A 26,762-nucleotide genomic window follows, 5' to 3' on the forward strand; every position below is an offset into this window, starting at 1 on the left:
GTTATTTAAGTAGAGACATGATCCATGTCCTGATCATAGAGGAGGACAGGAGGTGAAGGGGGTTGCTGAAAGGGGAGGTGGCAAAAGAAACCAGTTGCAGGAGAGAGGAGAAAAGAGGAGGTGAAGATCTCACATGGAATTGACAGACAAAAGGAAGGAAAGCGAGAGGGAGAGATGGAAAATGGGAAGGGAGAGGAAACGATGGCATGTCTTTGGAGAGGTGCTGGTCCCTTTTGAAGAGGACACGGGTGCTGCTCAATCACAGCAAACTTCAAAGCCTCTTCATTAAAGCCTTGCCTGGAGACGGGAGCCCTCCCTCTCCTCTCCCCTCCATCCTCATCCTCCTCATCCTTCTTTTCTTTACTGTCTGTCTCATTCACTCGCTCTTTCTTTCCTGCCTCCACTCAGCCATTAAAAACAGCAGGTAGAGGAGCAAGTGAAAGAGAAGAAGAGCGAGGGGGAGACAAAAGGGCACAAAGGGAGAAAGATCAGCCATGCAGGCAACAGAAAGCCACGGCTGTTGAGTCGAATGGGCAATGTCTTTTCTTAGAATCTGTCTTCTTTTGTTGTTGCTCGAGCTCAATCAGCAATGTTGTCTTGCTCTTCTTCTTTACGGCTTGAATGGTTGAGTCAGAAATGGATGAAAAGGTGTGCACAGGCTTGACTGAAGAATCAGAATAGAAACAGAGGCGAATGCTTCACAGTGCTTGAAGCCTGCTGTAGCAGGTGATGTGTCACATAACTTATCAGCTGTCACATGAAAACACAATGCTCCCAAAAAGTCAATCTCAGGACTCAAGAATCATGAGATTTGTCAATGCGTTTGACTTGGGTAAAAAAAAGTCCTGCGTATTAATTAAAATTCTGACTCTGCTGCCAATTAATAATCACTTATTCATCATTTCACTTTGCATATGTGTCACCAATTTGAATTGGTGATATGTTACGTGTTTGGTGCTGCTGATACGTTTGATCAGTGTTTTCAGACATGCATTGAACACATCAGGTCCAATCGGTGTAACGATGAAACACATGCCATGCTGAGGAACAATTCAGAGAGCAGCACAGTTGATCATTAGCAGGAAGAATACTACACATACAGTGCATCCCCCTGAGAAAACACACTGCAGTCTACAGATAGTGAATCAAAGAAAAAAAAGTGTCATTTTGCTCTGATCGGGCATGCAGGCGTGGACATCTGTCAGGCGGAATCACGAAAAGACAAGTTTTCTCTTGCAAATAGAGTCCCTGTCTGTCACAAATGATGAAAATGCATCAGTAGCCATGATGGAAGCAATGACAGAGAGATGTTAAAGCGTAGACAAAATCTAATCAGAGAATGATATAGCTGAAATGCCAGGAGCCAATTTTTGTATCACTACTTGAATGTTTGCTCAGGCTGTCACATCAGTAGCATTCTGCGTATACGATTCAAGCGCTTGTCAGCTCCACTAATCAGAAGTACAGTAATATTGGCATCAAAGCTGTTGTCAGCATTTAATATTTATCTAAACCATTACAGAAGCTTCGGGTAAGAATTTTGATTCAAACATGTAATATATATTATTAGCTTAGGGCTACAAACACAGCTTTTTAGCAGTTGAAACAGGCACAAAAGATGTTTTATTGTCATGTTTCATTTACCATCTAATCAAATATGACTTACACCTATCTCTAACATTAGGCAGTACATATAAAAACTTCCACAGACGGAACTAAGCCCAAATCTGGCTGATGAGGCCAGGATGCTCATTAGGTGGCGGTCCATATCTGACGTCAGATGTCGTGATTTGAATGCCTGATATATGGAAGACCTTTAGTGAGCACAGTGTCTCTGAGGCCCAGCAGCTCCACAGGTTCTCCGCAGCTTTTAACCACAGGGAGCACTGGACAGATCATTAACAGTCAGAGGGGAGCCGGGGCTGTTAATGATCTGTCCAGTCTGTCCTCACCAAAAACATCCTTGCTTCACAGAAGTGGCTTGCAGTGTTGGCCACGCATCACTGCATTGATCACCAGCAGATTAATGTGACAGGACTTCTCTGTAGCCCAGCTGCCACCAACTGCTGTCGTCAGGACAGTTTCTCCACACCAGTACAAATTAGTGATTAACATATTAATTTAAAGGGAAGATTTGCCAATTTTGCAACTTGTTTTGTATCATTACAATGTGAGTAGTATATGCAAATGAAAAATATGCAGCCTTTTGCCTCTCTTGAGCTGACTGTCAGTGGAGGCGGGCATTGAAATAATGCGAAGTACAATCTTTAGTTCGAACAACAACCCTAGAGTGTATCTGGCAGACATTTGCTGGCAAATGAGCAGGGAGCTCTGGGTGCAGGCAACATGGGGGTTGTTAAAGGTCCAGAGTGTAACATTTAGGAGACTCTATTTGCAAAAACAGAATATAATATTCATAGGTAGGTTTGCCTTGGTGTATAAACATAAGAATCATTGTGTTTTTGTTACCTTAGAATGAGCAGTCTATATCTACAGACGCTATATATCGCCTTCCATGGAGTCCGCCTTGTTGAACTACCATGTTTCTAGAGTAGCCCGGAAGAAGCAACCCAAACACTAGTTCTAGATATGGGTGTTTCGGTTTTTTGCACATTTCACAGCCAGTGAGTTTCTCTAACACCCTTGGAAGGGGATAGTAAAGCAACAGAGTTATGATTTGCAGCTACACCAATAGATGCCACTAAATCCTACACACTGGACCATCATTCATGTGCACATACTGCCCACATAGGGGTGGGCGATATGGGCAGAAAATAATATCTCAATATTTTTGGGGATTTTGGCGATAACGATAATCAGTCGATATCCTTTAAATTGTCATTAGAATTGTCTGAGTTAGGACTTGTGTCCACCAAAAGCGTTTTTAGCGCTGAGAGCGCTCAAAAACTCATTTTCTAAATCATCTGAAGTACCGGTAGCTTCAGGGACTGGAGGTGCTTGCATTTTCTCTCTACCATCACAACACGCTGCTAAACTGTTGCAAGGAGGATGCTAGCGAGAGGTCACGTGATCACGTCATGTGATCACTAGTTGTGTGACTGATGGTGCTATCCATTGGTCTCGTAAATTGCCCGAGAGAACGTGACGTAATTGCCTGGCTTGTACCACTTATAGCGTTCCAGTTGTCTTTGGGCATTACGAGTCAGAAAGAAGTCCAGCAGCTGTCTTGTTGTTGCTTGTGGCTCATCTAAACAGAAACACTAACATTTCAAGTAATTCCGTTATTGCAAGTCTTACATTTCAATAATATTTTGCCCTTTTCACCTATTGCACGCACAACAACACCGTGCAATAAATTGGTGACCGGACTAAAGCAGCAATGTAAACAAGTGTGTAGGAGCATTTAAAATCAACATTAAAACGACCAACGTACTACAAATACAAAGAAAATACATCTCAATATGGGCGCAGCCATCTTTGTTTTGCGGGTCGTACGTTCCTCCTCGTTTAGCTCGGTGTACTGTGAGGTACCCCGAGCTGGACGGCTGAAATTACGACCAAAAGGGGGTGTGTCTCGGTGAAATGTCGCGAGATAGCTGCGAGATTTACACTTTCCAACTCGGGCTGGGGGTTTACGAGACAAATGGATAGCACCATGAATCCTGCCATGCTGTAGAGAGCGTTGCTGCACCGTGTATTAAGTGGATGTGAGGAGTTTCTGTGTGTGTTTCAATGTTTTTGGCGAAGTAATTTAAATACTCGATAATGGAAATTTGCACATCGTCAAAACAACAATGACGATATTATCGCAAACGATATATATTGCCCACCTCTATGCCCACACTACAACGATACAAATGGTTGAAAATCTGCAATTTTTTCCTTTAAGCATTATGAGATATTTAGTCTGGCTACTACACTGGTGTATACATAATCCCCACTTTTCCCCATTTAGATTTGACTTCAAAGACACATCCCCTTCCTTGCCCCCTGGTTTTAACATCCTGGGAAGATGATTTATTTGGAGATATGAGTCTTTCATCATATTGCGCTTCAATGATTATGAGAACAAAGGCAGCAGTGCAAAGCCAGGTCTTCGAAAAGGTCTGCCGGAGTTCAGCGACTGAAAAGTATCCTCTTTCTGTGATGAATATATAATCAAACAATAAAAACGATGGGCTCAGCATGTTGTGACTTTACTGAACCGTCTCATTGAAATGTATGTATGTTTTATTATAAGCGTCTTTGAACATCAAAACTCAGCTTCTCTTATTCAGCCTTGATCTTTACGGGAAGAGTATAGACATGTCTGAAGTCATTCACTGTGCTGCTACACAGAATACTTAATGTAGTGAACAGTGAAGGAGTGCAGATGCAGTCTATGTTACAGGGCCTTAACACTACTAAAAACCGTAATTCAAACCATCACCAAAATAAGTATTCCAGTCCCAGAAAACGGAGTGTTCCCATGGGCTCTGAGCACAAATCCATATGACTTTTCTTCCCCGTAGCTTCAGATCTAATTAGTATATAATGGTTATAAACGTTCCCATCACGGGGACTCTAATCAAAAACAAAACTTCCATTTTCCCTCAATGGACCTCCAACGAGTGGGCTGCATTTAAATGAAATGATGGTAATATCATGTTGCAGGCTATAGCGGGGAAGATGAGACGTCTAGCAATTGGAAGTGTGTGTGTGTGTGTGTGTGTGTGTTCATGAGGGTACTGGGGGAATGAAATGATTTCCAAATCCTATCAAGAGGAAGGAAGGTGGCACATTGGCATTCATTATCAGGCAGCGTTTAATCAAGAAACTCTGTGATTAAGTGGCAAAGTGAGCAGCTCCTCGTTTCTCTTAATTGAGTTTGTCGTGTTTGTGTGGAAGGTTATATTAGCCATTTCTAAATTGTACCAGTCAGAGTTTTGTAACATGCATTATCCAACCAGCAAATCTGTTTAATAGCTATCCCCTTTAGCTTCTGGTGGTTTCTGAGAGAGCTTATTTTTAGCCGGTGTGACTGTAAGGATGGCAGTGTTGGTCTGTTAGATGGTCCACAACCTTTGTCCAGAGTTAAATATCTCAACAACTATTACATTGATTAGCATTTATGGACCCCAGAGAATGACTAGTGCCACCACAAGGTTGACATTTTGGGGTTTTAATGAACTATCTTATAAACTATAAGATGGTTTGCCATGAAATTTAGTACAGACATTCATGGTCCCCAGAGGATCAATCTGACTGACGTTGGTGATCACTTACACCTTTCCCTTTAGCTTGCCAAAATGTCAAAATGTCAACTTATCCAGTGACATATACTGACCTAAAATAAGTACACAAATTCCTGTTCCCCTCAGGCTAAATGGTAATAACTTTGGTGATCCCTAAACGTTTCATCTAGAGCCATCATCAGGTCAAAACATTACTTTGTCGAATACTTTGGTTTATGACCGAATACCTGCAGAACTAATGACGATCCCATCAGCTTCAGCTGTACTTTGTGTTTAGTGCTAATTAGCAAATGCGGTTGTAGACTCCTTGTCCTTTTAATATCTTGTTCAATGTCTTGTTGAGAAAGTAATAAGTAGAAGAAAATAGGCAGAATTAGATATTTTAAATGATCAGAGATTTAATACGTCCTCATTTGTATATTCTGCAGGTTCATGGTAAATGGTACAAGAGCTGAGTGTTTGTTGGGAGCTCTCCAACATTCAACAATGTAGCCTGGATACTTACACCTCTGACTCATGCCAATAACTCTAAATCATGTCAGAAAAACTGGGACAGCTGGAGGCTTTGGAGCAGAATGTCTAGATTTTATTGGCTCACAATGTTCCTAAAAACATTGCTGAAAATTATACTTCCTCTTTGTTTGAATAACCACGTAGAACATGTTTTGTCGAAGCTAGGGAGTGGTCATCCTTTGGGGGGAAACATACTCTTACAGTATGTACTCCATTATGCTTTGTGTGCTCACAAGATGTAATAACTATAACATTTACCTTTATAAATGAGTCTAGGATTTAGTGGCATCTAGCGGTGTAGTTGCAGATTGCAACTCTGGCGCTTCACCCTTCCCGTTCAAGCGTGAAGAAGAAACTATGGTGGCTGCGAATCATGTGACAAACACAAACAGCCCGGTCTAGAGTCAGTGTTTGGTCTGTCTGTTCTGGGCTACTGTAGAAACATGGTGGTTCAGCATGGCGGCCTCGATGGAAGGTGACCCACGGCCTCTGTGGATATAAAAAGCTCATTCTAAGGTAACAAAAACACAACAATTCTTATTTTCAGGTGATTATACACAAATTAAAACATAGTTAGGACTATTATATTCCATTTGCTGATAGATCCTCCTATAAATGTTACACACTGGAGCTTTATTTGTGAAATCAGTTTTAATTTGAGTGAATCCACTCAAACAATGTGAGATCACAATATCCTCTTATTCCTTCAATCCTTTATCTAGCCTGTTAAATTACAGCGACCCACATTAAAGTGGACCAAAAATTGGAAATTGGAAACTAAATCAAAACGTAATTCTGCTATCTGAAAAGTGTGCTTATTAAACAAGATTAATGTTTCAGAGAGATGGAACTCTAGAGCACTGTTGTTTCATGGCTTTGATTGATTTCTGCGTCATGTTAGCGTTTTTCTAACAAAGTGCTAGAAAACCTCTTTTCTCTTAATCAGAGATGTGTGTTAGTAGTAGTGATTAAATTTTTCTTCTGTCCCAAATGTTCTGTTCTTTATGCAGCAACGATGGCTTAATTGCTTAATGTTTAAACAAACTCAACAACCACAACCTTACAATAGCAGTCATCCATTGCACTCCCAACCTGGACCAACTCTGTTTACACTTGCAACCAAGGAATTAAAATTGCTAAAATTCCCCGGTGGATCATCCCAACTAAGCAAAATCGTTGCATAATTAGTTTATGCTTCCCTGCCTAATGTAAAAAGCATCATTAAGCTTTAAAACTTCAAGACCCAAATTACCTTTTTTATACATGACTCAGAGCTTTTAAAAAGTGGAACAATATTAAAGTAGATGGAGATTGAGCCCACACAAAACTGTACAAATTCAACACATTGAAGCAGTTTCTTCACAACATTTAGATATGATTTACCTCCTAAGCATATTTACTAAAACCTCTGATCCTAAGAAGCACTCAGCTGAGCTCACCTCCCTCGCAGAGGTGAATTACACTAGCTCTAAGACTGCTTTGCTTTTAGGAAAGGTGAGGATATACTGTTCATGCTGTTATCTGCCCTGTCCTATTTGACCAGTCAGACCTTAAATCCAGTAGGACATTCTGCAAAAGAATGCTTAGTTTGACTCAGGCAGGATAGAGAAGGGGTTTGCCAGTGCCAAGTGTCTTAACAGCAGAGGCATCCAAATATTAATTAATAAAAAAATATATATAACTAATATTGTTTTGTCTGAATATTTCTTTCAATCCCAATTTTATTTAGCTTTCCACCAACACCAAAGGCTTACCGGTATGCTTGTACAAGCCACAAATATGTTTTGTAGCTCTAGATTTTTGGGGGGTCCGAAAAATGGCTCTCTTGATGGTACAGGCTGCTGACCCCTGAGTTGGTGCAATGAGAGTCACAGTCAAACTGCTTTGTTTGAAGCTGTAAAGCACCGTGCACAAGTGGTTGCAGCTGGTAGAGTTGAGACTGAGGCTTGTGGCAATGACAATGATGACCAGCACCAGGCAAGAATATAGACTTGAGGTTGGAGCTTGGACCAAGACTTGAGCTTCGTCATACTGTAATTATCACAGTTGTATTTGCCGGGCTTGTGCATGTGCATTGGCGTGATGCGGTGCAGTGTTGTGCCTGCTCGCTATGCTGCTGTACTCTGTGTTTGGGTCAGCGAGGCGCTACGTGTCCACCCTGGTCGGGACCAGGCTTAGTCTCCAGCCATGAGCTCTTATGAGGCCTGACAGCCTGTTTACCTTGGACGCCATTTCCTTGACGTTTCTGCATGGTTTGGCGCTGACTACCAGTTGATGGCTGGTGGCTTTATTGAATTAGCTCTGCAGCTACAAAGGCAGAGAATGAAGAAAAGAGACAAAGGAAAAGCTAGAAAGTGAGCAAAAGAGTAAAAGAAAGAAGAAACGGTTTTAAAATTGTAGTCTAAAAGCCATCCACCTTTATCTTTGACTAAGTGTGGTTTACATTCATGTTCTTTCTCCTGACCTAAACACATACTGACCCCTTACATTAACCTAAACAAAACGCAAACAGCATATAAATCCTGGTTGCACTTCAACACAAACTGGAGAGCAAACGCGTGCAACTCAGCCGCATAGAGTGGAACAGACAGATTGGGAAATGTTGGTTACTGCATCGGCTTCAATATAAATGGCTTCTCCTATTGGTTCCCTGCTGCACCACCTCCCCCCCTATCCTGGTGGGGTGTCTTGTACAAACTGCCTCTGGGTAAATATCACATACCATATTAGAACATAGTGACCCGATTCCTTAGAAAAGAGTAGAAAGAAGAGTATTCACTTAAAACAACATGTCGTGAACCAGAGGTAGCTTTATTCTGTCCCCGGTGATCTGCCTCCCCTCAGGTTAGATACACGAACAGGCAAAATGCATGAACATGGATACACTAACACACTCATCCAGATACACACACACTTTGAGTATGCACGGATGCATGTATGTTCAGTTCCTCTCCTCCATTCTCATCTTCAAAGAGAACATCACAAGGTGGTATAGGCACACATGGAGGTCTTTAGGGCTTTCTTGAGTAAAGGCCATTGTGATGAAGCAGCCTGTAAAATCACGAGTCAGTATGGATCAAATGTCAAAGAAATAGCAGATATTCTATGCATGTTAGTTTTGCTGCAACTCTTTCGAGAGACGGACTTCAGCACATCAGGGTGCAAGCCCTGACGTGTTCTATGCAATAACTCTGAATAAATAAAGCAGTTAACGAGAATAAAATTGCCCTCTTGAGAGTTTTCTCAGAGTAACATGTCAACCTCTCTGGTTTCTCTTTCCACTTATGGCACCACTCAAGATGTGCAAACCTGTGGGAGATTAATCCCCACCGTTACTCTAATCTACCTCAGTAACAGGGCGAGATTAAGGCACTAAAATGATATGGTGGAGCACATTACCACATAAAGATTATTCATCTGCACATTGATAATCCCCTTTGACTTTAAGTAATGTTAAGAGTGCGAATGTGCTGCTGAGTATTAAAGGCAGACCTACTTTTTAAATGTTCCGTGTTCTATTTATAGATACAGAGATACTTTTTTTGATGACAGCATTGCTGTGGGGTATTTTTGGCTTTAGGGTAACCATAGTAAGAAAGGCTTACCTTTGAATAATTAGCCAAATGAGCTCTTTGTTGGAGACGTTTTTTAAAGTAGTTAATGAGCCGTGCAGCAAGGCGTCTGCTCTCAACTTTTCAGACAAAAACACTTGGTAATAGATCCCTGGAGAAATCTCTGCTTTATTGTATTTATAATAAAAAAGTATATAATAGTAAACATATGAACTTAAAGCTGCAAATGGAAAGCTGAGTTCTGCATACAGACTGGAAGCAGAGGGAAAGAGCCAGCTGTGCAAAGTTTTAAAAAATCTACCAAAGCTTTTACACGTTACATCTGTTCTCAACTTTTTACAAAAAAAAGGGAAATCTTTTCTCAAAGGTATTTATAAAAAAAAAGAAAACATATTTGATACCACTCTCATGTCTGTCCGTTAAAAGTCAGAGCTAGGAGTCGATTAGTTTAGCTTAGCCGTAGTCTAGCATAATGGAATTATATGGAATTAATGACTGGGAACCAGGGAACGCGCTAGCATGGCTCTGTCCAAAGTGAAAAAAAAGGTGCACTTCTAAATCTCACAAATTAACATGTTGTATCTTGCCTATTTAATCTTTTTTCATTTTACTCCCTTGTTTCATCAAGAAACTATGGTGACGTGAACGCCCCTATATAGCACCAGTGTTTGGTTTGTCCCTTCTGGGCTACCGTACAAACATAAACAATAAAAACATTATGCATATGATATTCAACTTCTTCAAATAGATTGCCCTCAATGTTACAAAAGCTGATGGTAACATCTTAAAAATGCTTGTTTTGTCTAACCAACAGTTAGAAAACCAAAGATTTCATATTTACAATTATCCAAGACATATAAAAGCAGCAAACCCTCAAATTTGACAAGCTGCAATGAAGTAATAACTGACATTTTTGCTTTTTTACAACTTAATGCATTCTATAAACTGTTTGCAATTAATTTTCACACAAGTCACACTGGGAGTTTTCCATCAACTGGAAATTTAAAAACACTTGAAAGACCCGTAACCTAAGTCACCACAGAGGTGCTACATCCTTCAAGCTCAAGATTCAATGCTGATTTACCAAGATATTATTATTATTAACTAATCAGGGAGGGGAAAAAAACAAGTGTGGTTTTAAAACAAGATGGCAGACACAGTTGGATATTAGGCCACAATGTTTATTCAGTAGTGTTGTTTCAACTTATAGGTACAATACTGTCAGCTTTTGTAAGACTAAAAAAAAGTTACCATTACAGTCATCCATGCTCACAGAATGCCAGTCAAGTCGTTTACACCCCTCCTGTGTGTACACACCTGCCACATGCTCACCTCGAGCAAGTACATTTCCAAATGGTAGGCACTTTGAAGGTTTAAAACATTTGTGAATATACATTTATATATATTTATATATCTTTTCATATACTAATAAGCAATTGGACTCAAAGGTCAGGTCTCTAATAGAAAGAAAAAAAACAACAAAAGAGTGAAGAAAAAGAGAATGAGGAAACAACATGATGTGGCCATGGTGGAGGGGGTGGGGTATGAGAGGATGGTGGGAGTAGAAATACTGTGAGTCTTTGGGTTTTTCAGTATAGTTCAGTACCTTAAGTTCTATGACGAGAACGGACAACAAGAGACGGGGGTAAAGAGGATGGAAGTGGACAACCAAAAGGATCCTAGACAGACTGAAACACGAGGGATAAGAGGTAGAGGGATGAACAGCTCTGTGTGGGTGGTGTTAGGAGTTTAGACAATGTGACAGCATCTACTGTATCTACTTCACATTACTGTACAGCTGAAAAAGGCAACTTCACAAACCTGCCGGACAAACGTGTCTCTTCAGAGCAAGTTAATGTAATGTTAGAAAAAAAAAAAAGGAGAAGACAGTAACTTGTTTTTATTTGATGTAGCTACGTGGCTATTTTGTAACAGCTATTTTGTGGCCTTTTATTCGGTTTAACTCAATTGGGGGATGCAAAATGGCATCAAAACAAAACACCTTGTGGAGGTTTTAAACCTGGTAAACAACCTCATCTCTCAACAGAGGCTCTTTTGAAATGCCTGCGCCTGACTGCTAAAGAAACATGAATAGCCCTCAACGTGAGTGTCTTGTCAAAGACTATTCAGACATAACACTGGAGTCTTACATTTTCTGTGCAGCCTTATTTATCAGTCCCTCTGAGAGAAACTGGGTTTCGGGGCGGGGGGTTCTTGTGGGGTTTGCTGCAGAGGTATGTGCTCTACATGTGGGGAATCAGTCCTGGCCTGGTTTTATTTGCGTCCAAGCAGTAGCAGGCCTTCAGTGAGCAGATCTTTGGGCCTAAAAGCATCAACACTGGGACTCGGACAATAACACCAGGCTACCCGGGTGGCTCCATGCAGCTGAGAAAGAGAGTGAGTGGGGGGGAGGTGGGGGTAGTTGGGGGTTGACAACTCGACTGGCCGTGCTCCAATCTGATTAAAAAGAAGGTGGGATTGAGGGAGGTTAGGGTAAACAGAGAGGGGTGCTAGCAGAGTTTGGGTGCAGTCAGTAAACTCAGGGGACGCATCGGGGAGGGAGGTGGCTTCGGGCCAAAAACACCACAAGCCATGGAGAAGAAAATTCACCCCAAAACACTTTGTACATACACACAAAGCTGCAGGACAGCACTGGGAAGCAAAAGCAGTGATTGTGCAATGTGAACGAGAATGCATTTAAATAGAAAAGAAGTTCAGCGAGACATAAAACAGAAGTGAGATTTGTGATTTTTCTTGAGCCCTGACACACTTATTTTTATCTTTTAAAGACCTGGTGTGAAAATAAAATGCTGTCGAGAAAAAAAAAAAAAAAAAAAAAAAAAAAAAAAAGGCTACACCGAGGAGAGAACAAACAAATAAACAAGACATAATGATACGCTCACGCTTGACTAAAAAAACTGATGAGAGCAAATAATAAACATTGTAACCTGAAGGGAGAACATTTACATTGACCATTAACAGCGTTAATATGAAGACCAAAGAGCTTCATCAAAACTACAAAGGCATTTTTTTTAACATCAGAGAAAAGATAAATTAATGTAATACACCTTTAGAGATCAACATCAGACATGCTAGGACAAAAGAAAAAGAAAAAAATGAAAGTAGGATTGATACAGAATAATTATATTCAATTATTTCCACTTTAAATTTTTTTTTCTTTACAAATAACATACTGCTACAGTTAAAAGTAGTCAGCGACTAAAAACAGCTCCTTTGACAGAAGACAGACGCGATTAATTTCCTCGCCTTTACAGATCCTATTTTTATTTTTTCAGCCTTTTCAAATAATACACAAAATGTTTAAATACACTGAGATTCGCCATAAAATGAGAAATGCTTGGTTTTCATTTTTAAAAAAAAAAAAAGAAGAAAGAAAAGAAAAGGTCTTAATTACAATACTCTATGCAAAAGCTTTCCTTTATGCTATTTTTCCTTAAATCAAGTTGTTTCTTGTTGTGTTTGAACAGGTTCGCTGTTGCCATGGACTGTTTCTGACAGTCACTCGCGATTTGTCGTTCTGATGACGGGGAGGGGCCAACTTTTATGCATAAAACTCCTTGGTTGGGGCCTTCTGATAGGCTGCGCCGGAGGGCTTCCTCTCTCCCAGGTCATAGCTGCCCTCATCCTTCTTCCTCATGCGGTAGACCAGGAGGAGGATGAGGAAGATGGCGAACAGGAAGCCGATCACACCACCTGCAATAACAGCTGAGAGAGGCAGAGACAGAAAAGGGAAGGTAACTATCGATGCTCAGACTGAATGCGTCCTAATGAGTGCACTCTTCTATCTTGTGCAATCAATTACAACACACGGTTCATTTTAGCTGTATCTGCTATTGTTGTAAATTGTTGCAGCACATTTCAGTTCCGATGCCAGCAAATTATCAAAACTGAAGGCTTATATGTGGTGAAACTAAATGGCAGCCGTCGCAGCTGATTGTTGAAACCCTCAATTTATCTTGAGAGATACAAAAGTCAACCAGTCTCTGTGTCGTTTCACGTCTTCTAAGGTGTGTCCTGTTGGTGAGTTTAAAAGTTAGTGTTCCATTTATAGGATATTATGGCTCTGATCCTTGATTGGTACACAGGGGCGTGTTGTCCAAGCGTGGCTGAGTCGATGGTCTGTATTCCAATCAGTGACTGCCGACTGGGGCTTAAGAGGAAGAAGCTGATGGTATTGGTTCCATTGCTTAGCAGTCGAATAAATCCAATGGGGACAAACAAACAGCAACCAGTCCAGCATGACTTGAAGTAAATCCTATTTCTATTCCCGAATTGGCTGATAAATCTCATCGCAAGTCTTAAATATTGACAGTGACGCAGAAAGACACCCAGCCATAAGATCCTTCATTTCTGATGAGTTCTTCTGGTTGGATGATTATAAAAACCTTTCATATATAATATATATATATATATATATATATATATATATATATATATATATAGATAGTCATCCTTTTAGGGATGGAATCATTTTTGTAGCAGACTTTATTTGGGGAGTTTGTGACAAATTATGATGTTGGCACTGTAATGATATGTGCAAGAGGTCATGTTCTTGTCTGAGAAATGTTTCACCACACGTCTGGGCTGGGTATGTGGTGCCAGATCTGGTGTAGGGTGTTGTGGGTCAGGTGTGACCATGCATTGTGCCAAGCTGTGACAATCGTGCAAGGGTGAACTGGCTGATTTGTTTGTGGATATTTTCAAGAACTTGGACATCCTAGATCCATAAACCCAGCAGATATCCATGCAGGGCCGTCATTGTTGGGTTAAACTTCCATAAAGGACACGTTGTATGCTACACCACCAACAGCATTAAGGTATATCTGAATAAAGTCCACCTGGGCTGTATTAAGAAATGCCCCCCCCCCCCCTCCAGCTTTGACCCTGACTCTCCTCACTAATGCTCCTAACTCGCCACATGGGCCAATTTCACTCTCCCTCCCAATTATGCCTGTATGGGTTTTTTTTATAGCTTCCTAATCTGTTTAAGGTCTCTCCTGGTGCTACAGTTTGCCCTCTGCTCCACTTTACATTTCCACATGTTGACTGGCCTCACAGCCCCATGGGTAGAGATCATGGCACACACCCTGCTGCTGAGGCTCCAAGAAGCAGTAACGCAATGCAGAGCGAATGAAAATTAGATTATGATTATAGAAGTCATGAGGGAGATGAAGAGTAATAGTTATAATCTAGAAGAAGGGTAGGACGTGCTAGAGAAAGGAGAGATCAGCGAACGCGACCCAGGTATAGGATATATGTATTTACTTTAAGATTTATCCGAAGACTTTTTACAGGCAGTGCTCTTTCTTTCTACCACAGTCCAACAACAATATGCAAAAGATGAAACGAGACCATCAATAGGAGAGAGATGTGAGCACAGTTCTCATCTAACTGAGCCTGTCCTGATTTGTCCTTGTTGATGTTGTTTCTGCATATTGCCAACACCAGATGGATATCACAACAAAGTAAAAGTGAGGTGCCAATCAATGTTTGCTTCAGACACGCAGGGAAAGAGAGACGGCATCAGAGAGCACAGTGATTCCGAGTTTGATAATTTCCTTTCCACCCTCTTATGTATTCAAAGCGAGCGACACACACACTTGAAACACCCACAAGGCTGTGAACTCTGCAAGGTCCCACGGAGGGACGCAGATGGAGTTTATTAAAAGTAATTATTTTCAGAAGTGGTTCAGGTGGGGTAGACATTAGTCATTTTTTTCCCAAGATTTCCGAGACTGAGCTGAAAAATATCGACGTGTTGTAACGTATAGGAATTTGAGAAACATTAGACAGCAAACTAAATAAACACAGTTAACCAAAATATATTGGTTGAGCATCAAACTGAAAGCTCAAGTCTTCAAATATTAAAGGAATAATTCCACATTTTGAGAAATATGCTTTCTTTTCAAGTTATGAATATGAAGCTAAGGCTGAGAGAAGTTTAGCTTAGCTTAGCATACAGACTGGAATCAGGGGAATTGTGTAAAGGTAACAAAATCCCTCTAGCAGCACTTCTAAAGCTCAGTAATTAAGAAGTTGTACCTACGTTGTTTAATTTTTACATAAACCAAAGTGTAAAAACAAGGTGTGGTTTTACAGGGGGTTATGGGCCATTTCCCCCTGTTTTCAGTCTTTGTGCTAAGCTATGCTACTGGCGGTAGCTTGATGTGTACCATACAGACAGAGTGGTAACAATCTTCTCATCTAACTGTTAGCAAGAAAGCTAATATGTGCATTTACCATGTGGAATTATTCCTTTATAATAGCCCTCATTATATCTGGGCTCATTTGTCACATTAAAGAGATCTGGGCATTGCCTTTGATAAAAAAGTTGCCATGCAATCCAGCCGATGTCCAAATATATTACGAGAACTTAATTTAGAGCACAAACTGAAGTACAATGAGACACGTATTTCTACTATTCATTTGACTTAAGCAATTTCCAAAGAAGAGATGTCTTTATTACGACACATACCTGCCAACACCTCTGTCCTTTGGAAGAGGTTTTCAGTGCGGACCTCGATGGCCTCCTGGGGTGAGCCGGGGGCACTAGTTGTACTAGTCATCTGGTTCCTTTGCATGTCCTCTGTAACTGGCACTGGTGCCTGCATGAGAAGAAGGAAGACAGGAAGAGAAATAGAAGAGGAAGAAGAGAGATTAAGGTTGTTTTATTGCCGGCCGACTTTTCGCATTCTGTCCTCCAATATTCCTTTTCTGCGTGTTTAGATGACTTGAGTTCATTCAGGTGTTCAGGCATAATCCCTAAATTCCTCCCCTGGTACATTCATAACTTAATATTTATGAAATTTCTTGACATTTTGGGAAATATGCCTACGTTCTTGCTGAGAGTTAGATGAAAAGACTAATATCACTCTCATATCTGTCAGTTCAATAGGAAATTAAAGCCAGCAACAGGTTAGCTTAGCTTAGCATAAAGTCTGGAAACAGGGAAACAGCAAGCCTGGCTCTGTCCTAAAGTAAGTAAATCCACCTACCAGCACCTATAAAGCCCACTTATTAACAGGTTATATCTGTTTGTTTAACTACACAAAAACTGATCCGTAAAAAAAAAGATAATTTGTGGTTCTACAAGACTCCGGGATTCCACTGCACTTGGCCAAGAAATACTCCCACAACAAACAAGATATAAACAACTGAGATACATTGTGTTAATTAGTGAGCTTTAGAGGTTCTGGTTGGTGGATGTTGTTACCTTTTGACAGAGCCAGGCTAACTGTTTTCCCGTTTCCAGTCTTTATGTTAAGCTAAGCTAATGAGCTGCTGGCTATAGCTTCTTATACAACATAGACATGTGATGGGTATCAATCTTCTAATCTAACGCTTGAGAAAGCAAATAAGGGTATTTCAGTAATAAAAAGGTTTAACTTTTTTTAACAAAAAAGTGAGGGTTTCACTGGTCCGCAAAATGGAACCTGGCCAGTGAGCTATAGAAGCAGGTCAGAGAAAAAAATGGAACAAATCCAGATTGCCCAAAAAGATTAGTGGAAGGCTAAAAAGAAAAAAAATAGGCTTAAAAACAAGCCAGTGACCCCAAGGTTTTTTTTGGAGTCTAGGAAAAGAAGCAAAGTATCTGGAATGGACCTGGGCCCATGTATCCCATGCGTTTTTCCAATAACACTAGAGAAGGGAGCAAAGAACCAAAATGGAACAGAGCCAGTGTATTTGGCTAAGGGAGTAGTGGCAGGGGCAAGAGGAAAAAAATGGAACAGGGCCAGGTAGGCTTGGCTTAGAGGGTTGAGACCTTGATGACTAATCCCAAACAGATGTAGTATCCAGTACAGTACAGTAAGAGTACAACACAGAAGTGAGATCTAGGATGGTTCCAGAATATGTGATTATGTCCGAGAGAGATGTAATCCTCCATAATTTGCAATGGAGCGAAAACATTGAGAATTGACATGAGCACTTGATCTTTATCCTGAAAGCAACCTCACGGTTCCTGGTATTACTGGGGATTTGATGCATACTAGGTCAGGCAAAGACATAGCGAGGTACTGTGTCGCTCTCTGTCAAGTCAGGAAAGTAAAAAATGTGCCACCATGATTATAAATGATTTTAAGTTGCATAATGTCATAATATAATAAACTTGGTTACACTAAAGCACATGGCAAGAGGTTCACACTAGAAGACATGTAGAAATTGTTTATGGATGGGATATCTTAATAGATTTCTATATTTTTAGTAGTTAAACATACTTTAAAAAATTGATTGTGGACCTTTTAAGCCGTTTAGAACACCCTGTACTGCAATACATCAGGGCATTAACAGTATCACACAAGTTGTCAAGTACAAAATGTCTACTTAAATAAATAATTCAGCATTTTGGGAAATGTGCTTGTTCACTTTCTTGCCAAGTTTTAGAGGTAGATTAAACTCTCATGTCCTGAGAGAGAGATGTTTAGCTTAGCTGAAGACTGAAAGCAGGGGGAAACAGCTAGCCTGGCTGCTGCGTATGGGGCTGTATAACATTATCACCACCAGGGTGTCCAGGTGGTCATAATGTTATGGCTGGTCGGTGTATATAATCATCAGATTTTTTAAACTCTCAAATATAAATGTCGGTATCAGCCCCAAAAAGCCTGTATTGGTAGGGCTACACTTCTTACCTCTGTTCTGAGTGGTTTCCTGGGTGTGCTGTCCCCGGCCTTTTCTCTGACCGTGGCTGTCTCCACCCTTGGGGTGAAATCTTTGGTGGAGTCCTGGGTGGGTTCTGCTGCATTGGGCTCGATATAAACCACACTGACAGTCACTGTTTCCTCAATCACTTCTTCACCTCCACCTGGGAGAAAGAAGGCGACAGGTAAATAATGTCTTTCCATTAAAAGGGCAGGTTGCAAAACGTTTGCTCGGTAAATCTGCAGCACGTGTAGGGGCAATAATTCACTCAATTTATAAATAAAGTAAGAAATGTAAAGATTATTTTGTGTGTATGTGGAAATATGGGCATGTTATCAATATTTTATGCCCACAGTCATACAATTTGTCTTGCTTAACTTCACACTCTGTGGATTTAATTGTAATATATTATTTACAGTTTGAATCTCCTATAGAATACAGAGTGGCAAGCAGAGAGCTATTGATCACAGTCCTGTCTCCTTTCACCTTGCATGACCTTCTCTCACTGCAGTTAAACAACTCTCTCAGAAAGAAGAGTTACTTTTGACAAAGGAACGAGCGTTTTAATGGTGCTTAAAGCGAGTAGAGCAGAGAAGCTAATAAAATAAAGACATGTAAAATTTGCACACTTTGCTCACGGCAGTCTGGGTGACAAGGCAATCTCAATTGAAATCGAGGGAGAGAAAGAGAGGCGGTGAAACAATAGACAAAGAGAGTAAGAGAAAGGGGAGAGAGGTGGAGGAAGGAAGTGATGACACAATTTTAGTCTGCTGGTGAAAGATGGAAAAACGTAGTGTTCATTAAAACGTACCTGCAGACTTGAAAATGAATGTCATCACGCCTCTTAGTAGTTGCCTGCTGAGCTTGCTAGTGTATGTGTGTCTTTACCCAAGGCTGCGTGTGTGTGTGTGTGTGTGTGTGTGTGAGAGTTGTGTGTAAATGGGACTTACCTGAGCCAGACCCTGAGTTAAAGTCGTCATCATCTTCAGGGTAGTATCCTCCTGAGCCTGTGTCATCCAGGTACAAGTCATCAGTCTGAGAGGAAGTCTTGGCTGCTTCTGCTATCTGCAAGACAACAAGGTGACAATGTGTTGAGGGTTAATGCTGGTCTGCTTACACATGTCTATTTATAGAAGTCCATGTGAACGTTTTCATTCTGCACCACATCACAGCAACAAAGTGAAAACCTTTTGAATGTTTCCGCATATTTGCTGTTTACTGAAATCACGCATTGGTTGTTTCAGTATTCACCACAGACAGACACTAGACTCTCTGATTCTACATTTTAATTCTAGCATTTAAATCATTAATCGCAGCCTCTTTTGCTTTGACACGACACTTCAGTTGGTGATTATTTCTTTAATTGGCAAACATAAAATCCTTTCAAGGCTTGTATCATTAGTCCACTTTAAATAGCACAAATATTTCACTTTGTTATGTGTGTCTGCATAACAATCTGTCTCTTGTATCTGCTATAAAGTAAGATTTAGTGCACAATGCAGACACAAATGTTAAGCTGAGTGTATGGCCTTAGAGATAGCTAGTATCAATAGATCAGATCTGAGCTATAAGAGCTTCCCATCAAACAAGACTAACTGAGGGATGCTGTACTTAGAAACACTGGTACTTTGAGCTAAATGCTAACTTTAGGATCCCAACATGGATGCTACATTGCTGATGTTTAGCAGGAAGTTGTTTACCATGTTAGTTTAGTGTGTTAGCATGATAATGTTTGCTATTAGTACAAGAACTTGTGTCAATCCATCCAGGAGAGGTTGAGGTATTTCACTGGATGAGTGTAAACTCATCTTCAGGGAACCATGAATCAGAGTATGAAATGAATGGCAATGCATCCAATAACTGTCGAGCTATTTCAGTCTGGTCCAGAGTGATGTTCAGATCAACGCTGCCATCCCTAGAGCGACACTGCTAGAATACTCATTCTATGACTTTAATGAAGTATGGCCACACAGGTAACTGTCCAATCAGAATATGTTGCCTCTCCCACAGCATCGTTGTCTAGACAACAAGCCTGAGTGGTGGGAATGTTTGTGTTCCGGCTTAATGGAGTGATTGGATGAAAAGACCACAGTTTAACAGTGCCTGTTTGTTCTAAAGGCACCTCCTCGCATGGCGTATAAGTTGGGGTTTTAATGAGAAATAAGATAATAGAATTGAGTTTTTGCTCTAAGTGCCTTTCTAGAGGCAGATGTATATTCGACACTTAAATATGACAGCTGTTAGTGTGTGTAGGGTACACGTAACTATGTGTTGAGTTGAGTGTGTGTGAATAGCTATAAATGCATCCATGGTAACATCCATTCAACTCCTATTCTGTGGTCAGCTTCTATACTGATAGTCTTGCTTGAGAAAAAAAAGAGAAAGTACAAAAGAGACCCCACAATATATCATCCCTGTGTGTTTGTGTCTACTGCACCCATTAAGCTGGTTGCTACAGTTCCTGGTCTGCTTTTAGGATGCTGTACCGATAAACCTGAGGTTGAATAAAGTTGGACTGGAGGAAATAATCAATTGGCTTGGCAGGAAATAAATGTTTTTTGTTAACCTTGAAGAACAGGCATGCAAGGGAAATAATCTCTTTCCTGTTTTATACATTATTTGTTTGGACGTGACTTGTAGGGTATCAGTGGTTTATATTTTTTCTTATTATATGATGTGTTAGGTATTGCTGAAGTTAAAAATAGTTAATAGAAAAATCCCATCATAATTTCCTAGAGATCAACATAGCATCTTCAGGTTGCTTGTTTTGTGGCCAGCAGTCCAAAGCCCTTATACATTCAATTTATAGAGATATAAAACACATTTGAGAAGCTGGAACAAACAAATATTGGGGCAATTTTGCTTGACAAATGACTTTAATGGTGAACTGATTATCCAAGTTGTTGCAGATTCATTTGCTGTTCACTTAATGGATGAATCAACAAATCATTTTAGCACTAAAAGCGAGAGCAGAGAAAATGTCTTCTTTCAGTTACACCCCTGCTGCATCTCAGCATTTCCAATTACTCTTAGTATTCTGATGTGAGTGTGTTGAGTAGTGCTTTTAAGTCATTGTATATGCATATGTGTGTTTGTGTGGAGTCATGAAAGAGAGGCCGGGCATTCTCCATAACAAAGAAGCAGGGAATACACACAGCTTACAACTGTGTGAAAAGGGAAAAAGAAAGACATGAGAGATGAAACACAACAATACGCATCTCCATCTCCCCTCTCTCAACTGGCTCTGACTTTTGTAAGAAAGGCCTTTCACCGCTGAGCCGCCTGATCAAAGAGAGAATTTGTTCAAAGCAACTTTATCTTAACCTTTCTTGCCTTCTTCTCCTCCAAACACAACCCCCTCCCCACCTCTAGAGCAACAGCCGGCAAACCAATTCATCCTCCCATGCGGTCCACAGGTCTTAATGCATTGGTGATATGAGCACAATGAACCAAAAGGAGGGAGGCCACAGATCAAATGGTGACAAAGGGCACTAATGAGATAGAGGCCACACACACATGCACGCATGAGCGGACAAGGTTTACAAATGTATGCAAGCATTCATTGATTATGCATACACACACATTAGAGTGAGCAATTGAGCATATAACATGACATCGCACAGACATGCATGGAAACGTGTGAAGAAATGCGTAAAGAGTAGTAACGTAAGTAAGTACGAAGCTTTAACTGCCCCTTGGGCCCATTAAATGTAGATTTCAAAGATAATGTAATTATAATGAAAACACTTTCTCCTGACTTGTTAAATGAATAAATGGATGAATATATGCATAGTGATGCACAAGCAGGTAGCTAATTTGGTTTTATTTTTTCTTTCTTTATCCAAGAAGCCCTTATGATACAGTATAAGGGCTGCAACTAACGATTAATTTAATTATCAATTAACCTAGTGATTATATTCTCAATTAATCATTTGGTGTAAAGAATGTTAGAAAATAGTGGAAAATGACAAGCTCCCAGAGTCCATGTTAGGCTCTTGAAATGGCCTGTGTTCAACCTGTAGTTTGAAAACCAAAGATATTCAGTTTACAATCATATAAGACCAAGATATGAAATGCAAGTGCATTGTATTTATGGTAGCGACAGAAAGTTTACAGAGTTCACAAGATTTTCTTTCTTAATGGAAAGAAAAACGCCAAAAAAAACACGAAAGCATCTCACAAAAAAGACCTTGGATATTATGCACCCAGACAAACAGAAGCTCAGTGATAGTAGGACCTGTTCATTTCAGACCCCTTTGTAATCTTCATGTTTCAACAGTTTGGACAAAGTGTGTATGGATTAGAGAGGTTCAACTGTACAAGCACCACGGCAACGCCAAATCAGTGCAGATCTGAGAGGAGGAAACAGTCTGTTTGACCTCGATAAACTTCACTGACTTTATCGGACACACAGGGACATGCACAAACTAGCAAGCATGCGTACACAATATAAACTTGATAAAGCTGACTTTCTCTATCACCAACACACACACACACACGAGCCCGATAAACTTCACTCTCTTTATCAATCCACTGACATTTACAGGTAGTCTCTGCTTCTGGGCTTATCGGACTCTGAGCTGAACCAGACATCAATCCGCCGACAAGTTAAGCAGACTGGACACTGAAAAACCAGTTAGCTGACAGATGCAGCCCTGCAGAGGACCCCACTTTTATAAGGTTGCTTCGCTATGGCAGTGGCTGCTCTAGCCTAAGGAGCAATTATCTGAAAAAACCCTGCAGCAGTGTTATTTGGAGAAGGGCAATGAGAGCTTGTAAAATGGATCTTGTTGGAAATATCTAATTTAGCAACTTATCATTTCTTTTTTGGCGGTGGATGTTCTCCAATGATGGAGAACAATTTCTAAATCCCATCTGAAAAAGTCTACTGACTCATACCTCCTTAGTTACCAAAACCTCATTCACTAAATATAAAACCTAATGTGATATTAAAGTTTTGTGAATCCATTAAAATAAAAATTTAAGACGTGCAGTAATTTAGTTTTGAATCTTAAGTAATAAGCAGCCATTAATTAATGTAAAGTAATTATTGTAGCGAAGGGATCTTTAACTAAGCTTTCTGAAGGCTTACTGGGTTGCTGTATTGATAGTAAGACTGTTGTATATAGTTGGCGAGGAGGATATGCTGTACAGTACTGTATGTCACATTATCATGTGGAAATTGAGGCGCTTGTTTGACTTTTATCAGTGAAAAAAGTACACAGAAAATCAATGATAATCCACAGTAATTGTTAATAACTAATCTTTGGTGTCTGGTTTTCACTGATTTGTAATTTCCGCTAGTCCAGTGTCCTTCTTCCGTGGAAAGAAAAAAAAAAAAGAAGAAGCCTTGGAGCACTGTGGCAGAGAGAGAGAGGAGGCAAACATCTCCTGAGTAACAGTGCATGTGCAGTATAGTTTAGATACACAAAGGATAACATTCTCAAAGCGACATGTCGCCTTGGTGTGCAGCAACACAAAAAAAAAAGGGAGGCCACGTTCATACCTACATTAGCCCTATGCAAAGTCGTCCATCAAAAAAGTTTAACCCGGCTCAATGTTTGCTGCAGTGTTGGCCAACCAAACTGGTACAAACACTTTGTAATAATAACGCAGTATTTCTGCTGTTTACCCAGAGTTGTATCATCTTTCATAGTATTAAAAAGAGGTTTTTTATACAGTGTTATGGTGTCTGATAAACATTCAAACTCACAAATCTAGTACTAATGGTGTTTCATTGTGCACTCCACTAACGCAGCTCGTTGCATTCTTATTATGGAATGCAGTCACATCACTGATCTCTTGAACTTTAAAAAGTCCAGTGTGTAACATTTAGGAGGATTTAGTTGGCAGAAATGGAATAAAAATAGTTAAAGGCATGTTTTCATGAGTGTATAATCACCTGAAAATAAGAACTGAGGCAACCATGTTAAACTGCCATGTTTATACAGTAGCCCAGAATGGAAAAACCACACACACACAAAAACACAGACACACACACACACACAGACACACACACACACACACACACACACACACACAGACACACACACACACACACACACACACACACACACACACACACACACCAGTTGCTCCTTATTGGGTAATGATGTTGTTGCTGCCGTTTAACTGACACTATCAAGTCATTTCTCTGACTTATTGACTCTTCTCTTGTGCCACTGTTAACACTATTATTCTGTAATCGTCACTTACCACAGCACAACAGCATACCTGATTCAAAACAGGTAAATCTGCATGTATTTAACTGAGTAATCGAGTCTTCTGATAATAAGTGAAGATCTATTCGACAGCCTAAATTATCAAAGCAGTGACCATTATTTCAAATTCTAGTTCCAATCAGCTTTGGTGTGGCCTTGCTGGAACTAACTTTGAACATGGGAAGGTTTCGCCCTAATGATGAAGACACACTCAAGGCCACATATGGGTATAAGCACACACACTGACACACAAAGACAGCCTCATTTGGACACCCTAACAAGCAGATCCTACATAGTCAGACCAAGCTCAGTGGTAGTGAGGGGGAAAGAGACATAGGGACCGCCACAGACAGAGCGAAGTGAAAGTGAACAAGAAGGAGGGTGAGCTGCCATAATGAGCGAGTAGCTAGCAATGTATGCCCTCTATTAGCCGTGAGAAGAGCTGCCGTTACTGGCATCCCTGCCCGCTAATGAACTAATAAGCCAGCGGGAGGGCAGCTTCCACACTGTCGGTCTGTCTGACTGCGTCTCCCTGTCACTCTGTCCGTTTGACCTGTAGACCCAACAAGACGGAGAGCTGCAGACCAAGACTTGGATGACAGAGAAGAGTCAGAGAAGGAAGGGCTGAGGAGAGCAGAGCGTGAGATAAAAGAGAGAGTGGGGGTGGACACAAAAGGGAAGAGGATGAGAAATAACCCACTGCTACAGACAATCCTGTAGCCTGGAGGTTGCTCTGCTAAAAGCCTGTCAAAATCACCGTGCCCATGCCCAGCAGGGCTTGAAAGGCACTGGGTCTGCATGTGCTCGCAGTGTGTGTGTGTGTGTCAATGTAATATTTACATCTCTCCCTCTTCTCCCTCTTGGATGGAGAGAGTGATGGGATTCGTATGGGAGGAAAATGGAGTCATCTAGAACTAACCCTGGGCTCCTGACTTTCTACTGTTGACACACCACTCTCACTTCTAACACAACAAATATTAGCTCAACTCCAAGTCAGACTAGAGGAAATAGTGTTCCTCAAAGGAATGCAGACACACACACACACACACACACTTGAACATCTGCGTGTCCATGAAAGCGCCCATGGGACACACATATGTGCCAACACAGACGCACACACACACACACAAACCCTTATCCAGCTCTCACATCTCAAAGGCGTGAGACGAATACACAGACACACATCATAACAGGGACTTCAGAGGGAGGGAAAAGGGGGAAAACAAGTGCGCGGGGGCTGGCAGACAGACAGACTCAGATCCTCCTTAGTTGGTCTGATGCTGTCTCTGGTTCTTAACTATTTCCTTAAGTAAATCTCCGAACTGCAAGGAGCTTAGAAAGAAGCAAAACCGATAGAAAACAACATCCCTGTCTGCATTGTTGCTTACAGTAGGTATTGTGCTTCACAACAACGCCGGCCCCGTCTCGATTTAATAGGGATATCTACAGTAAATGCACCAATATCAGCTAGTACATCTACACGTCGGCACCTCTAAATCTCATTTATTAACACATTATATCTAATTCTCTGCTCCCAGTCTTTATGCTGAGGCTGCAGCTGGTTAGCTTAGCATAGCATGAGACTGAACTCTCATGTGTGATATAATATAATTGTATAATGTGATAATAAATTATTATATAGTAGAACACAGTAATGATATAATGATATATTTATGGGAGGTTATGTGCTGGACTATTTCTTTGCCCCTACTCCCAGTCTTTATGCTACGCTAAGCTAACCATGTCCTTAATTTATTTCCCAAAATGTTCTCTATTTAATATCACTGTAAATTGATATCTTTGGGGTTTTGGACAATTTATCAGACAAACAAGCTCTTTGAAAATGTTACTTTGACTAAACAATTAATTGATAATAGTTAGGTGCACCCTCATTTTTGGAGGCACACTAGAGGCTCTCTTTGCCTCTATTTGTTAAGGTGTATTAACTTTCCTAATATCAAGGTGCTTCATATGCATACTGTGCTCTGTGGAGTGTGCCATCTGTTTTGTTCTGTCCTGTGCAAGAAATCTGTTCTCATTATCACAACCAGATGAACAAATATCTGCATCTATGAGAGAACTCAATAATATGTGAAGGGGAGTGTGTGTTTGTGTGTGAGAATGAGAGACGGATAGGGAGAGAGAGAGAGAGAAAAAGAGCCTGTTAATACCTAATTAACAAAGTAAAGGTGGCAGATTGGCCTGCTGGCTTTCACTTTATCTGTTCTACTTGGCCTGCCACAGATCCATACACAAGGTCAATACAGCAACACAGTCTAGCCGACAGCAACACTCGGGCCTGTTTCACTCTGCTGTCGACAAACCAAACTCCCTCCACAAGCCCACTCCCTTCTTCCTCCCACTGCCTCATTCTTGACCTGGACTTTATCACTGCACAGCAGACAGGACACTCAAAAACAGCAGAAAAGAAGAAGAGGATGCAGGGTGAGAGGGGTGTCTCAAAGGGACAGGTAGAGAGAGGTAGAATTGTGTAGTTAAGTGGCGATAAAGAGCCGTGACACTGGCCGAGATGCTAGTCCTGAATGTATTTGTCCCCACTTTGAATTTTCAAATTTAGTTTCCAAGATATCCTGTTTTTTCAG

At 40.7% G+C, this 26,762-nt stretch overlaps 1 protein-coding gene across 1 annotated transcript in view; it reads right to left on the reverse strand.

Moving 5' to 3' along the window:
- Positions 1-10,445: 10,445 nt before the first annotated feature.
- The window catches only part of sdc2 (syndecan 2), a 42,731-nt gene continuing 26,414 nt past the window's right edge, over positions 10,446-26,762 (reverse strand). The window contains exons 2-5 of the mRNA XM_051390297.1: positions 18,889-19,003; positions 17,929-18,101; positions 15,777-15,906; positions 10,446-13,006 (exon numbers count right to left, since the gene is read on the reverse strand). Coding sequence (XP_051246257.1) covers positions 12,843-13,006; positions 15,777-15,906; positions 17,929-18,101; positions 18,889-19,003 — 582 coding nt within the window. The 3' untranslated portion in view covers positions 10,446-12,842. The remainder of the gene's footprint in view (positions 13,007-15,776; positions 15,907-17,928; positions 18,102-18,888; positions 19,004-26,762) is intronic.

The sequence above is a fragment of the Dicentrarchus labrax genome, unplaced genomic scaffold, assembly GCF_905237075.1.
Source record: "Dicentrarchus labrax unplaced genomic scaffold, dlabrax2021, whole genome shotgun sequence".
Classification (NCBI taxonomy): Eukaryota; Metazoa; Chordata; class Actinopteri; family Moronidae; genus Dicentrarchus; species Dicentrarchus labrax.